Consider the following 16,035-nt stretch of genomic DNA (forward strand, 5'->3'; position numbering starts at 1 on the left):
ATGTCTCCTCCTCTCTAACTCCAAACTCAGTATTCTAGAACCTTCTTTCATGCAGATGGTCTCAGTCAAGAAAACAGTTCTGAACAGCTTTAGAAACAAACCTCAAAGTCATGCAGGGATTATCTTGTGGCCTCCCTGTCAGAGAATTCACAGTTTCCCTGGACTCTCCATTTTTCAAAACTCCAGTTTCTTTGAAAAGGTTGTTTTCTGAACCTACTGTAGACACATCTACTTTGTGTGCACAGAGATGGACTCAGAACTTCAATGGGAGATGAATGGGCGCATGACCCAGACTTATCTTGGGTAGCAGTGCAGTATGGGCATCACGCCCAGAGCAGCTCATTGAGGGCACAGGAGGCCACCTGTCCCTTGAGGAGGCCCTCCGGCCATCTCCCTGCCCCGGTCCTCACCTGTCCGGTAGCCTGTGCTGTTGAGGTACACGGCGAAGGTGCGGCTCTCGTGCTGGGCCTGCCAGGAGGGTGAGGAGCAATTCTCATTGTTGGTGTAGGTGTTATGATTGTGGACGTACTTGCCGGTGAGGATGGAGGATCGGGAAGGGCAGCACATGGGTGTGGTCACGAAGGCGTTGGTGAAGTGTGCCCCGCCTTGCTCCATGATGCGCCTCGTCTTGTTCATCACTTGCATGGAGCCTGTGAGCAAAGGGCACTGGTGAGTCACGTGGCCTGCTGGGGGGACCAACGCAGGGGGCCCCCAACCCTGAGCAGAGCTGCAGGCAGGCTTAGGAAATCCATGGGCTGCATGGGCCAGATCCTCCACCCCCAGCCCAACCAGGAAGGCCCTGGCCTCAGTCCCACTAGACACTCACGTTGGGTAAAAACCTGGTTTTAAGTACCTTGAATCTAGATGCAAACCCTGTTTTGTACATAAACAGAGTGTCTTTCTGTAGCGTGCTAATATACACAGATTTTTTTTTAAGCGGCCACAAACGTATACAGGGTTAGGCTTTGTTTTGTCTGGAGGTCTCCCAAGAAGGATCCACTCGTACTGAAGTCTAGTCCAGCCAACCCCCAGCCAGTCTCTCTGACATGTGTGGCCTCAGCTGTGCTGCCTCCTTAGTCCCTGTGGAGTCCATTCCCGGCCTCCCCTCAAAGCTAACCTATCTGCCTAGCCTCATCATTTCTGGAGAGTTCCTGGGGCCTCCCTCCAGCTTCTCGGTCTCTGATCCCCCTAAACCAGTGACTGGCCCTCGATGACCCGCCAGGCAGCTAGGCTTCATCCCTGGCTGTTCTTGTTGCTCAGCAAAGGTGGGACCAGAGCAGGACACTCAGGGAGAGGAGGTGAGTATGTGTGGAGGCCCACTGGGCGGGGCTGGGACCCCGCTGGTAGCACACAGTGAACATGCTATGCCGGTGTGGGGAACGAATACCAATCTGCACGCTGAGGTCGGAAGCTCAACGTTGAGATCTAGTGGAGTTCCATGCACAACTTTCCCTCTTCCTTCTACGACCAGCCTCAGTTTCCCCCTCTTCCTTGTAATTCTTTTGTGCAGGATCTCACTATGTAGCCCAGGATGGCCTGGAACTCACAGAGAACCACATGCCTTTGTCTCCCAAGTACCACCATGTCCAGCTATTTATTTTTTTTACATATATTTATTGATTTAATTATTATGCATGCTTGCATGTGTGCATGCATGTGCGTGTGTGTATGTGAACTCCTGCATGCCATGGCATGTATGTGGAGATCAAAAGGTAACTCGAAGGGACTGGTTCTCTCCTTCCACCAAGCGGGTCGTGGGACTCAAACCCAAGTTGTCAGGCTTGGCAATAAGCACCCGGGGAACCATCTTGCTGCCACCCCTCACACCCCTTTTGAAACAGGGTTTCACTGTAGCCCAGGCTGGCCTCAAATCCATGATGGTTCTCCTGCCTCACCTCCTACACTTAAATGGCTTACCCAGGTGAGTTCTAAATCCACAAATGTCCACATGGAAGACAGAAGAAACCACAAAGACACAGGCATCGACCCACCGACCCCTTCAGTTTGGACTCCCGGCCTGGGGAACCTTGAAAGAACACTCTGTTACAGTTTCAGGGGTTTATAGTAACGTCAGGGACCTTGGCAGAAGCCCACACAGGGTCGGCCATGCAGTTGAGAGTCCCACCTCAGAGCTGTGTCCTTGTCACCCAGCAACTCCCTAGAGCCCCGACAGCCCTGATGAGCCCCGCAGGGCTGAGCGCAGAAGGATGTATTTGCTATCTGTCCATTCTGTCTACTGGGTCTCTGCCATGCGGAAGGACACTCCAGAGCTCCTGGGGCACAGATCATGGCTCTGCTTTCTCAAACTGCCAGTGACTTTCTCCTGCGCAATTAGGTCCTTTTCCTTACTGAGACCTGGAACCCTCCTATGTCCATCCATGTTTCCCTGCCCACCCCCCTCCAGCCATCTCTCCTCTCCTCATAGTGACCTCTTCAGTTTCTTTTGTGTGTGTATGTGTGTGTGCTTGTGCGTGTGGGTACACATATTCACCTTTTGTTTGAGACAGGGTCTCTCATTGGTCTGGAACTTTACACATGGGGTAGGAGAGCTGACCCGAGCCTACAGGGTGAGCCGCTGGGATGACAATGTATGATTGTGCTGGCCTTTTACGTGGGTTCTAGGGGTCTGTGCTCTAGTTTTTATGCTTTTAAGGCAAGTGCTTTATTAACAGAGCCATCTTCCCAGGCTTCCTTGTGGTTCTGTAAATACTCCAAGCTCATTCCTGCCCCAGGACCCTTGCACAGGCCACTACCTTTTCCAGGGTTCTCTGAGACTGCTTTGTTGGCAAAGCCTGTCATGGAGACCTCAGATCAAGGGTCCTTCCACAGCACACCTGGCTGACCTTCAGAGCTCATGGAGGCCTCACCAGGCTCATTTCTTACCCCACCACTCAGCTCTTCTGGAATATCTGTGTCCTGGTGATGCCGGCTGTAGGCAGTCACAGGGTTGGTACCTGTAGAGGGTCTCCCTGTGGCGGTGTGACACGAGCTCCTTTGACACCCAGCAGAGCTGACGGAGGCTGGTGAGGTGTGCCTGGCTCTGACCCTGACCCAGCACCTCCCTTTACAGGTCTGCCAGGCTGGCACCAGCTGGCTAGGGCAGTCCCTGCAGAGGAAGCCTTCACTCCAGCAGAAGCCTGGAGTGAAGTTACAGTAAGGACCCTGGAGGATCTCCAGGAGGGCACATGGACTCAGTGGCAAGAGGGTCTCACTGTTTTGGGCCTGTGTATTACTAATCAGGCCACACCACAAAGCCCAGGTTCAAACCTGTTATGGCCAAAGATGATTTTGATCCTCTTGCCTCCATGTCCTGAGTGCTAGGATTATAGGCCTCCATCACTATGCCTAATTTATACTGTACTGTGGATGAAACCCACAGTCTTGTTACTCTAGGTAAACATTGCCACCTGAGCTACATCCCTACCTGTGTCTGTCCTGGAACTCACTCTGTAGCCCAGGCTGACCTCGAACTCACAGAGATCCGCCTGCCTCTGCCTCCCGAGTGCTGGGATCAAAGGCGTGCGCCACTATGCCAGGTGCACAGTGGGGTTTTAAGCGCTGACTTTTAGCTTGAACACATCAGCTCTGGCGTTTGCCACACTCCACAGCACACTCTGCAATGGACGTCAGCCTCATTTCCTAGATCACTTGTATCCAACAGGCCCTGGAAGTCTCTGTTACAGCTTGCTAATTGATCTGAGCTTTGGGACTGCTGGCCTGTCCCTGGGGTGGAGAGCAGTGTCCATGATTGTAATTCCTAACACATGGGGCGCTGTCTTGGGCTGGGTGTCTATTGCTCTACACACATGAAATGCAAAGTTATTTTTCAAAGTGTCCTTTTCTGAACAGGAAGTGAAGCTGGGGCCCTTGGTGACTGGTGGGGCCACACAGTGGCAAGGTGGCAGATGAGAGCTCAGACCCAGGCTTGTCCATGGCGGAAGCAGGATGGTGAATGTCACCTTCTCCAAGGCCTGGTGATGGTGTTCTGGGGAAGTGCAGAGTCCGCTTTTGACTGACTCTTGGGGACAGAAGTGGTCTCTTTTCATGCCATTGATGGGGATGCCACAAGGCTTATCCCCAACCCCCAGAGATACACCTTGGGGTGGCTCCGGAGTAATGTGCTGTTCACACTTGTTCACACACAGGGACAGGGAGTGGAGCTGTGACAGGCAGGCAGCCCTAACTGGCTTCTTCTACTTGAAGTACATGTCAGCTTCTCCCGGGGCAGCAAGAGCCTGTTCTTGATCACATGGTTCTGCCCGGTGCTATCAGTGGTAGAGTTCTGATTAGAACTGGGGAGGGGACAGGAGCCTAGAGTCTGGCAAACGTCATGGTGCAAAGCCAGCCTCTTCCACTCCTGATGTCACCTGGCTGTCCACTGACACCTGGTGGGCCACATCCGGTCAAGCTCTGCAAGCCCCTCCCTTCTCTCCAGCTACTCAGGTAATATCTGGCTGCTCCCGGGGCCAGCATGTGAATGCTGTACCATCTGGTGAGCCAGCCCTCTGCTTTCTGGAGCTTATATCCACCCCTGGACCTCGCCAGGCATAGCCCCTTTCCCCAGGCCTAGGACCCCAGGGTGGGGCCAGCATCCTTCCACTTTAACCCCTTCCTGACCATTCTGCAGCCACAGGACCTCTGCTCTGTCCTCAACCCACTAAGAGCCCCAGCCCTGCTCTGTCCTCTGTATAGACTACAGTTCCCAACACCCATGCAGTTGTACATAGACACACACACACACACACACACACACACAGAGACGGAGACACACACACACACACACACCCCACAGAGACGGAGACACACACATGCATGCACGCGCACACACACATACACAGAGAGATAGAGAGACACACACACACACACAGACGTTTGCACGCGTGCACACACACAGAGTTAGAGAGATGAGAGAGACAGACAGACAGACAGACAGACAGGCACAGACACACACATACACAGAGAGACAGAGAGAGAGACACACATACACACACACACACACGTTTGCACGCATGCGCACACATACAGAGTTAGAGAGATGAGAGAGACAGACAGACAGGCAGGCACAGACACACACATACACAGAGAGAGACACACATATACACATACACACACGTTTGCACGCGTGCGCACACACACAGAGTTAGAGATGAGAGAGAGAGAGACAGACAGCACAGACACACTCATACACAGAGAGAAATGAGAGACAGACAGACACAGACACGCACACAGACACACATGCATACATACAAACACACATACACATAGAGAGAGAGAGAGAGCTAGAGAGATGAGAGACAGACAGACAGACAGACACACATATACACAGAGAGAGAGAGAGAGCTAGAGAGATGAGAGACAGACAGACAGACAGACAGACACACACACACACAGAGCTAGAGAAATGAGAGAGACACAGACATGCAGACACACAGACACACCAGCTTCCTCAAAGTGGCACCTCCCCGGCTGTGTGCTCTCCGCCTGGCCCACTGTCTCACACCTCCCCCTTGGTTTGGGCTCACGGCCCCATGCTGCTGTCTGTCATCTCTCCTTCTTTCATCCATCCCACCTGCATCCGGTCCATGGTTCCCACTGCCCCGGGGCCCAGGCTGACGTGCCTCACAGTCTCTCCTGCATTATTTCTCTCCCATGAATCCCTTGTGCTATGGGTGGAATGGACCCTCCGTGGTTCACAGACCTCCCAAGAGAGAACAGAACAGCTGATGGCAGGCGCTCAGCGTCTCAGCCTTTGGGGACCCAAGCTGCTTTCTCAACCCATCAGACCCCCTCTGGAGGCTCAGGAAAGCACCCCAAGAGCTGTATTAACACGAAGCCAACAGGCTTTGGGGCCACCTCTTATGTTTTAGAGCTAAAAGCTCAAGTTCTATCCCTCCCTTTGGAGCAGCATCCCCGCACCCTACCTGGCAGCTGCCGTCGGGGAAGAGCTGGGGCAGTCATGACACAGGGGTCTGTGCAGAAAAGCACACACACCATGCCTCCCTGCAGACAGTGACCTGCTTTATTGAAAGGGCCCCAGTGTTGAGCTATAAAACCCACTTCGGTAATGGGAAAACACGTGACCTAATGGTTCAGAGGGCTGACAGCCCTTGGCTGGGAAAACGCAGCCACATACAGGAAAAGGGGGCAACTTTCATGCTTCATGGGAAGCGGCCAGCCAAGCCAAACTCGGTCTGTCCAACGTAAACCTGGGGACATACAGCTGAAAACAGGCAATCACTTCTTTCTGTGATCAAACCTTCCCACCACACAGGGCCAGGGTGAGGTTATCCTAACATCTCTTGGTGTGAGTCTCCCCTCCCCCACAGCAGGACTTAAACTTAGGGGCCCCCAAACCCTAACTGCCAGATAACCCCACAACCACAACTGTGCAACGTTCTTGTGAATGTTGTGCAGGGGTGCCTAGCATATCACTTGTGGTGTGTGTGTGTGTATGCACACACGGGCACTTAGGCACATGGAAGCCTGAGGTGAACGACTGGTGTCTCCCTCAATTGCTCCCCACCTTATCTTTTCAGACAGGGCCTCTCACTGAACCCAAAGCTCACCGGCTAAAATTGATGGCCATCAAGCAATGAATCTCCTGTCTTTACTCCACCACCCACCCCATCTCCCTCTTCCTGAACCAGGGTCACAGATGGGCCTGGGTGTGCCACACCTGCCTTTTTCACATGGGTTCTGGGGGGTTGCATGCTTGTGCGGCAGACACTTTACCAACTGAGCCATCCCCCTGGCTCTCTGTCTGGCTCTGTATTTGATGAAACCCTTCACCCTCTGATCCACAGAACTGAACTTACAGACAGAACACCCTAGCTGTCTATTTTTGATGCACTGTATGCATTTGCAAGCAGCGGAGTCAAGGGTTACTGGGCTGGAGGTCAGTTGGTAGATCACTAAGTCCTGTTCCATCTCCAGGCACGGTGGCATCTACCTGTAACTTCAGCATTTGAGAGGTGGAGGCAGGAGGATCAGAGGCCACCCTCAGTACGAAGCAAGTTCACCTACACACACACACACATACACACACACACACACACCACTCACACATGCACATACACACACATGCAGTCACACATAGACGCAACATTCACACATACACACACACACACACACACACACACACACACACACATTAGTGTTTGTTGATCCAGCACATGAGATTGGCCATCTCTGGTACCACCAGTGTCAGAGCATGCTGAATCAGCTTGCATTTATTGTTAGTGTTGATGATGGAACCCAGGCCTTTGAAGGTTCTAGACAAGACATCTGCACCGAGCCCCAGGCTCATTACCTCTTGTAAAGACTTGAGTCAGAGCAAGGGTTATCCATAGGGACTTAGCAGGTACCAAGGACTTCTTCCTTCCCCTTTATATGTGTGTGGACATGTGTGCAGTGGACATACCTGTATGTGGAGGCCCGAGGTCAACACTGAGTGCCATCAGCTCTTTTTGAGACAGGGTGTCTCATGGAACCTGGTGCTTGCCAATGTGGCAGACTGGTGGTCGGTGAACCTCAAGGATTCTGTCTCTGCCCCTCCAGTGCGGCCTGGTTCCTCAAGGATTCTCTGTCTCTGCCCCTCCAGTGCAGCCTGGCTTTTATGTGGTGCTGGGGATGGAACTTGGGACTTCATGCTTGTGTGACACGATGACTTTTAATGACCGAGCCGTCTTGTCACCCCGGGGACTTTCAGGATTGAAAACATGAGTCAACTTCTGCCATTCCTGGCGCTGAAGAGGTTCCCGTCCCGTCCCTTCCCCGGAGGACTACCATCCTGGGTTGGGGTGGAGTGCATACCACCCCATGCAATAACCTCCTGAGGCTCTTTGGATGGTATTTAAGGAGATGATGCCGACCTATGCTTGCTTGTTTTACCTCGTGGGTAAACAGAGTCTTGGAGGGCGGGGTCTCCTTGGGAAAGTGGTGGGAGGCAGACCGGGATGGGGGAAAAACACAACCGGAGTCCGCAACCTCAGAGTCTTGACGCTAATCTGCATGTGAGCAAAGGAGCTCATGCCTGGACTATTGCAGGAGACGCTTAAGTCATCTGCACTGTGTTCTCCCCTCAGCAGCCAGAGAGCAATTTCTAACAGATTAAGCAATATCATCGTGTTCCTTCAGGCACTCTCCCGCAGATACCTGCCTCATTCACTGTAAAAGGCAAAGTCCACCTTTGGCCGACAGAACCTCAAAGGACCTGGGAAGTCACTGTCCTGATAAGCCCACCTTCTCCTCAGGCCGGCTACTTTGCCCTTCTTGTCACAACAGGAAGCACGTGTCTCAGGACCTGTGCTGCCATAGATCCAAGCCCCATTATATTCAAGTTTTTTCAATGGAGCCTCTTTAGAGGCACCTGCAGGGTGGGCCTCAGACCGCTGTATCCTCCGCTTATCTCCACTGACTCGGGAGGAAGAGTTATCTTTGTTCTGAGTCGTTTCAAAGTTTCCAAGCGCTAGATCAGGGACTGAGTACACAGGCTGACAGTGGCTGTGCGTCTATGCCCATGCCTTTCTACTCTGCTTCTAATCTTAGCCGTAGATAACCCCAGCACAGAATGTTCCAGTAGGAGCCTTTGGGCAAGGATCCCCCTCTCTGTGGAGACCACTGTGCCTGTGACTAACACAGAAGCAGTCCCAGTTGAAGGCCACAGTCAGACTGCCGGAGTACTTGGTCACATCTTCTCAGTATCAGCAGAACATGGCTCCCCACCCGCATTTCGAAAGCCAGGATGTTTTTCTGGGATATCATGGAGGCTTCTTGGGCACTTGACTTTCTCACACTGTGAGCTCTTTCCTCTGTAACAAAAACTAAACACTGTGGCTTGGGGGCCAGGGTGGAATGAAGGTGAGGATGTTAATACTTTCAGTCCAAATGCTTCCTTCTGATCACGAGGACCTTTTACTACAGTGAAAGTCATGGTCATGGTCCCAGGGCTGCTGTGGGCAAGGTGGTAAAGTGCCAGCCATGCAAGCACGAGGACTTGAGTTCCAGTCCCACCAACACATAAAAAAGCCGCATTGGCCGTATGTGCCTGTAATCCCAGAGGTAGTGTGGTGTGTACGTGTGTGTGTGTGTGTGTGTGTGTCTGTGTATGTGCATGTGTGAGTGGTGTGTGTGTGTGTCTGTGTATGTGCATGTGTGAGTGGTGTGTGTGTGTGTGTGTGTGTGTATGTGTGTCTGTGTATGTGCATGTGTGAGTGGTGTGTGTGTGTGTGTGTGTGTGTGTGTGTGTGTATGTGTGTGTGTGTGTTGGTTGTGGTGGTGGAGGTTGGAGGATCAGGAGTTCCCAGTCGTCCTTAGCTGCATGGCAAGTTGGAGGCCTGCCTGGGTTATATGAGAGACCCTGTTTCAAAAAACAAACTAACCAAAGCAGAGCTGGGGATGTGGGTCAGTGGTAGAGCACTGTGCCAGCACACACAAAGTCCCAGGTTCAGACTCCAGCATCACATGAACTGGGAGACACTACTGGAATATTGAGAAAATTGAATTGATGGCTACCTTTCTTGATGGACCCATGGGTACTGGATGGACCCCCTTCAGGACCACCCCCTACCTGGCATTTTCTATTTAGCAATGGCCTGGAATGGGCTGGCTGTGGCTACAAATACCACAACTTGCACCCACCACCTGACTGGTTCTACTCCTGCTGAAGGTGCCACTAAGCAGATGCGGAAGGGACCATCCTGTTGCACTCCAAGACCCCAGAGCACAGATGGTGGTGAAGGCTCTAAGTTCAGGCCAAGGGCCAAGAAGCACCTCTGTCCTGGCCCATCCTGAGGTCGCAGAGCTCATGTGACAGCTTTAAGCGTCTCTGGAATGACATATATTGCAAAGAGACTCCTTTTAGGCCACCTGGCCCTAGAAACACCTGTTTAAGAGCCACTTCACCCAGAGGCAACATCTGGGCAGAGGGGGAGCTGAGGCTCAGGGTGTACCAGATGCTGTCAGCTCCAGGCTCTCGGTCAGGAGCCACAGGGATGGCACAGGATCCCAGGAACGGCATCTTAGACATGGTTTCCTGGTTGACAGTGTCAAGGGGAACACCGGACTCTGGGGAACTGCAAAATCAAGCTGGTGTTCCAAACCCCCAAATCAATCAGTCAGATGCTGAGGAAGCCACACTGAACTCGGCTGCTGAACTCGGCTGAGATGAAATTCGAGAGTCATGCTGGCAATTTCCCCTGCATCCTCTGTGGCTCTGCTGTGGAGGCTTCAAGGAGGAAACCCCAAGGGGGGTCTCTCAGGGAAGGAGGAATGAGAGACCCCCATGAGGAATGCGGTAGGGTGTGAATGCAGAAACTCTGCAGAGAGCCTGCTCACCCAGGAACATTCAGGCACAGGAAGCTTGCCACACCAGGGAAGTGTTTAAGGATACAGTGCATGTTTGGAGCTGTGCCCCAAGTTTGGGTGGGTGGGTGGGGTCACAGAGCCAGTTACTCAGTCACGGAAAGCAACACCTGCAAAGCAGTTTGTCTGTGGGAAGCCTTCATTCTATCTGTGGCTGGCTAGTTTTCTGTCAACTTAACAAGGCTTGAGTCACTTGGGAAGAGGGAACATCAATTGATAAAATGCTCCCAGCAGACTGGCCTATGGGCAAGCCCATGGAGCATTTTATTGGTTGATGAATGATGTGGGAGGGCCCGGCCCACTGTGGGTGGTGCCATCCCTAGGTAGTGGTCCTGGTTCCTATAAGGCTGCAGGCTGAGTGAGCCACGGGAACAAGCCAGTAAGCAGCATTCCTCTATGGCTTCCGCCTCAGTTCCTGCCTGACTTCCTGGGATGGTGGACTACGACCTGTAAGACGAAATAAACTCTTTCCTCCCCAAGTTGATTTTGGTCACAGTGTTTTATTAGCATGGCAATAGAAGCCCTCTGTCTGCATAAGGCACCATGATTGGCCTGATTCAGGCACTCTTAGAAACTCTCCCCTCTGTACCACCTGCCTGCTGCAACACCCCTGCCTAGCACAATGCACCGCCTACCTGGAAGCAGAACTGGGGTCCATTGCTGTCCTCCCCCAGCACCCTACCCGACCACCCCACCCCTGCTGGCCTCCCTACTTCACATTCTCATCCTCAAGCCAGTCCTTCCCTACCCATAGTCAGAACCTCTGCAAACAGGACTCCTGGTAGCTGATCTGCTCAGGGCATGTTCTCAATCTTCCATCAGCCTCATACCAAGATCTTGACCCTCATGCACAGCTCGACTGGGTCCACACATCTCCACGTCCTCTCGACTGGGTCCACACATCTCCTCTGCCTTCACTCCCCAGCCTGGACAGCAGTCTCCAAGACCCTGGTGAGACTATGCCTGCCATGGGGCTCTGCGCCTGCCACCCCTGCCCACGGTGCTCTTTCTGGAGCTGTCCATTTGGGCAACCACTCCGCACTGTACAGACCTCAGCACACCACTCACTGCTGGAGGTGCTGTCCCGCTGGGACCTTGCCTTTGTCCTGCTGTGGCTCAGACCCTAGCTGCCCATCACCACCTGCTTCCTCTTTTTCCTTCTCAGTGGGTCCACTTCTGTCTCACAGTGCGCCTAGCCCACAATGGTCTCTCTTGTGACCAGTATGTAGCTAGAAATCACCTTTGACCCCTGCATCCTTTGTCCTCAGAGAGTGGCCAGCACCAACGAACTCCCAAACCCACTGGTTTTAACTCACGGGAGGTCTTGGCAGGAGATCAGAGAAGGAGATCGAGGCTTGGAATCTGAATTCCTCCTCCTTCCTCCCCGTGGTGTGGGCAGAGTTGTGTGGGTATGTATGGCAGTGTTGGGTGGCTCTGCCTCTGGATTCCAGTAACTACCCTGAGGGCACAGCACCGACCCTGGAGCTTTCCTCACACCTGAATTCAAACAGCGCTCATGTGACTATGTAAGAATGTCCATGTCCCATGTGACACCCCTTGTGCTGGGTGTGGCCCCCAAAGACGGGACTTAGCTCACAGTTTTATCCTTTCTGCCCTTGGCTTCCCGTTGATAGGTGCGTGGCTGGGACAGCTGGAGCGTCAGCAGCTGTTCTGAAGCCCAGGTGGCCTTGAAGACAGATGTTCAGTACAGTAGAGACAGTAGAGTGGAAAGCTAGAGGTTATGAGACATCCTCGATGTCACCACACCAGTTCTGGACCACCAACCTCCAAACATTTTTATGTGATGAAGAGATGCTGCTAAGTTTCATTTTCTTCTCCAAGTAGGCAAGCCCAATTCTCATATGCTTTCTTTCTAGAGTGCAAGCGAACTAGTCCCATCTCAACACCCCATGTTGATGAACAGAACTAAAAAAATCTCACAGGAATGCACTTGGCAGTTTGAACTCAGGGCGGGCCATTCCTGAGATAACCTGCACCCACACGCCTTCCTTCCGCTGGTGAGTGGCAGCAGGAATGTTGGGAATGGATGTTGGTGGTGGATAAAGTTGCCCTGAACTGCTGCCTGGAACTGGGTGCGTTGTCCTGGGCTGCCTGCCATCTGGCCCCCGTGAGAACCCAGGGTTTCCAATCCATCTCTTGGTTATCAGTCAGCAGCATGTGGTGTATTTTCCTCATTCTCCAGATGGAATAGGGCGGCCAGGCCCTTTCTTTACCAGGCTTGCTTTGCACACAAAGTGGATGTCAGAGCTAGGGACCTGAAGTCCTCAGCATCTCACTGAGGTGCAAACAAGCCTAGAAGTTATACTGTGTCTCATCCTCCCCACTCCCACGCCTGAACCCCAGAAACCAAGCCTTGCCTTCCACTTCAGACTGCACCATGGCTGTGTTCATGGAATGGCTGCTTTCTTGCTACTTTTCATGGTCACTGAGTGTCCCCATCAACTTATCCTGACCGCTCTGCAGTCCCAGATCTTGGGGTCGCTCTCCACTGGTCTCGCTCATGACCCATTAGCTTTGCATCTGAGATACCAGCAGCCCCCACCACTGCAGCAGAGGCTTCACTGGCTCCTCCTGTGTCTGGACAGCAGTAGACTCCTTGCTGGACACCTGCCTCGTTATATTTTTCCGTCTCTTCTCCACAGATTGAAATGCAAATCAGAATGCTTCTCTTCCCTGCTCAGCGTCATCCACTGGTGTCCGCCTACTCTGAAGCCCAAGTCCTCTCCCTGGTTCAGAGCCTCATGCCCTAGCATGACCCATGCCACCATCACCACCCCTCAGTCTTCTCACTTCCTGTGCCCTGGCTCTGGCTGCTCTGCCACTCTGTCTGCCTGCCTGCTGTGAATGCCTCTGCCTCAGGGCCCTTGCACCAACTGTTACTGCCACTTGGATTCTCTTCCTAGGAGTCACCTTGACAGGTTCCCTGACCTTTCTTAATCCAATGTCCCCGTCATCGGTGAGATCACCCAGGATGGAGGTGGAGGGTCCTCTTTCCCTCTTCACTTGACTTCTGTCTTGCTTGCTTCTCACCACTGTCCCATGTCATATGCTGTGTGTTGTGTCTTGGTTATTGACACGCATCCGTGCTATGCCCTGGGTCAGTCCAGATTCTGTCTATTTTGTTTGTTGCTCGATACTCTTTGTCTACTAAGGAGCGCTCAGTCAATGATGATACAAGGAGGGCGTGTGGTCCACATGGCTCATCCTGCTGCAGAGACACGGATAGGGAAAGCCTGAGTGCCTCCTGACTTGCTCACCTCCTCCAGAGCCAATGCCCACGTTCCCTTTAGGAAAACCTCCCTAGCTCCTCTCAATCCCAGTCCAGCTGCTCGTCACACTGGGCTTTATGGGAAATGCTAATGTCTGCTTAGTGAGCTGGCCTGAAGGCAGACACAGTTTGGAGGAAAGCAGGATGTCACATAGAGACTGGTGACATCTGGAGGGACACACTTGGATCCAAATGCACCAGAAGCTCCATGTACGCTTGAACTTTTTATTTCCCTACCAAAGTAAGTTGCTGGTTCCGTTTTTCCCCACACTGTTGGGCTGAGTTCCAGGAAGTCACTTGTAACTGGAATAGTCAAGACCAATGGGCTGCGGCTGTGCCTGTCTGATTTTGTTTTGTGTTTGGGACACAGTCTCACTATGTAGCCCAGGTTGGCCTAGAACTTGTGATCCTCCTGCCTCCACCCCCTGAGTGTTGGGGTGACAGGCGTATACTACCACCCCTGGCTTCCTTCATGAGTTGCCATATCTGATGAGACACCCGTCCTTACAGCACCTTAGTGAGCCCTCTAACAACACCACGGCTGACCTTTGCCATCTATGATGGAACAACCGTATCTAACAGCTTGGGTTCAGGCTATGTGTGACTCCCCTTGGACTCAGAGGCTAGCTGAGCCCTGGAGCTGTCCTGAAATTGGCCTGCATCTGATTCACCTGGCCAATGCTGGCAGAAGTCAGCATTTCCATGGCCTCCCTGGGCACAGCACAGCCCGTGACAGGACTGTGATGTCACGTATAACTCCAACCCCCTGTCCTGCTGATGTTCCCGTGTGCCTTCAGAGACTTCCTCAGTGCTCTGCAAACAGACAAGACAACCCATGCTCTCGCTCACTAATGCTCTGGGAACCGGTCCCCAGCACCCAGCACTCCCAGGTGACAACCAGGGAGCTGGGGGCATGACAGAAAAGCAGGTAAACACAAACAGCAACCATGAGACAGAATGAGCTCTTCTTCTCACTGGGTCCTGATGAGACTGGACAGCTGTCCCCACCCGAGATCAGCTCTGCGGAGAGGCCTCCAGCCAGAAGCCCTCTGGAGCCGCCTCACAGACAAGCAGAAAATAGCAGCTGATGAATTTTTCAGGACCACCCTTGGCTTGCCAGTGGTGGCCAACTGTGAGATAATGTGCTGGGCTTTTGGGGAGCATGCATTATTGATCTGGGTCTGTCTGGTTTATAAAAAGCCCATCAGCCCCCCAACTACCTACTTCCCGCCTCACATTCCTCACAGAGACTCAGTTTGGTTTGCTTAGGACACTGTGTGTGGGGAGGTGACGGTCGGAGGGCACCAACCTCTATCATCCAGGGCTGCCAGCGGGAGCTGTCACAGCACAGAATACGTGAGGCCCTGTCCCCACTGACTGCTTCCCTAAAATTTCCATTTCAGAACACTCACTCTGGTGAGCAGAGATGCAGCTCTGCAGATTCTGCCAGGGAAGGTACCTGTGACAGTTGAGCATCGACATGGACACTCTCGCGACAGCCCATCACCCATCCCGGGAACTGGCTGAACAGAGCAGTGGTGGAGGCCACGGGTCCTAGGTTCAAAATCCTGTTCCACTACATTTTAGCTGTGCAACCCAGACATGTGGCTTGCTGTCTCTGAGCCTCACGTTCTCCACTGGTAAGATGGAGGGGGATGGGTATCTATTTCTAGTCAGCCATGGGCTCAGTTTTCTCTCCAATTCACCTCATCCATGGACCTGTGACTTGTTTGTTTATATTGGTTTGATAAGAGTCAGATTCAAGGTTGTGATGTGATTCTGGCTTAGCGGGTCACGCAGCTGGGAACAAGGGCATTGTCCTGAAAGTCATCTTTTAGTCGCGGCTGGCTCAGGTCCACCCCACTCTGAGCCTTCATGCTCGGCCAGCTCGCTCCTGGAGGGCCCTTTGCTCCTGCTCGTGCCCCTGCTGTCATCAGAATAGCAGAGGGTTCCTGTGGGAATGCACGTGAGGTCACACCCCCCCCCCCACCTGTCTCACTAAGAACGACACTCAAGCTGGTGTGGTGGCTCATACCTGTCCCAACACTCCAGCGGCTGAGGCAGCCTCGAGGATCTGAGCTCAAGGCCAACCTGGGCTCCATAGCTAGACTTTGTCTCAAAAGAATACCCGGGATCCCTCTGTTCCCTCCCTGTGGTCACGTGGTCACATGCTCCATGGATCTGGTCCCAGTGGCTCCACCCTGCTTTGCTTCAATATTTCCTGTTGCACAGCCCCCCTCCTCCAGCCCCCAGCACCTCTCAGGACAAACACCTACTCTTTTTGTTAAACCCATGCTGCCTGACTGGGTGGCCATGTGGGGTGCCTCAGGGGCCCTGACATTAGTGCCAACAGCTTGAGGGCCACAGGAAGGAGTCCACGTGCC

At 53.0% G+C, this 16,035-nt stretch overlaps 1 protein-coding gene and 1 long non-coding RNA gene across 7 annotated transcripts in view; one reads left to right on the forward strand and one right to left on the reverse strand.

The window, feature by feature from the left end:
- Sulf2 (sulfatase 2) overlaps nucleotides 1-16,035 on the reverse strand; it is an 87,388-nt gene that overhangs the window by 45,946 nt on the left and 25,407 nt on the right. For all 6 annotated transcript variants that reach the window (XM_052722539.1, XM_052722543.1, XM_052722545.1 and 3 more), the window contains exon 3: nucleotides 411-650. In XM_052722539.1, coding sequence (XP_052578499.1) covers nucleotides 411-650 — 240 coding nt within the window. The remainder of the gene's footprint in view (nucleotides 1-410; nucleotides 651-16,035) is intronic.
- LOC128100410 (uncharacterized) overlaps nucleotides 1-16,035 on the forward strand; it is a 38,462-nt gene that overhangs the window by 21,135 nt on the left and 1,292 nt on the right. The window contains exons 2-3 of the long non-coding RNA XR_008214787.1: nucleotides 12,240-12,380; nucleotides 15,055-15,291. This is a non-coding gene — a long non-coding RNA (uncharacterized LOC128100410). The remainder of the gene's footprint in view (nucleotides 1-12,239; nucleotides 12,381-15,054; nucleotides 15,292-16,035) is intronic.

Source organism: Peromyscus californicus, unplaced genomic scaffold (assembly GCF_007827085.1).
Source record: "Peromyscus californicus insignis strain IS unplaced genomic scaffold, ASM782708v3 Scaffold_7__1_contigs__length_154581171, whole genome shotgun sequence".
Taxonomy (NCBI): domain Eukaryota; kingdom Metazoa; phylum Chordata; class Mammalia; order Rodentia; family Cricetidae; genus Peromyscus; species Peromyscus californicus.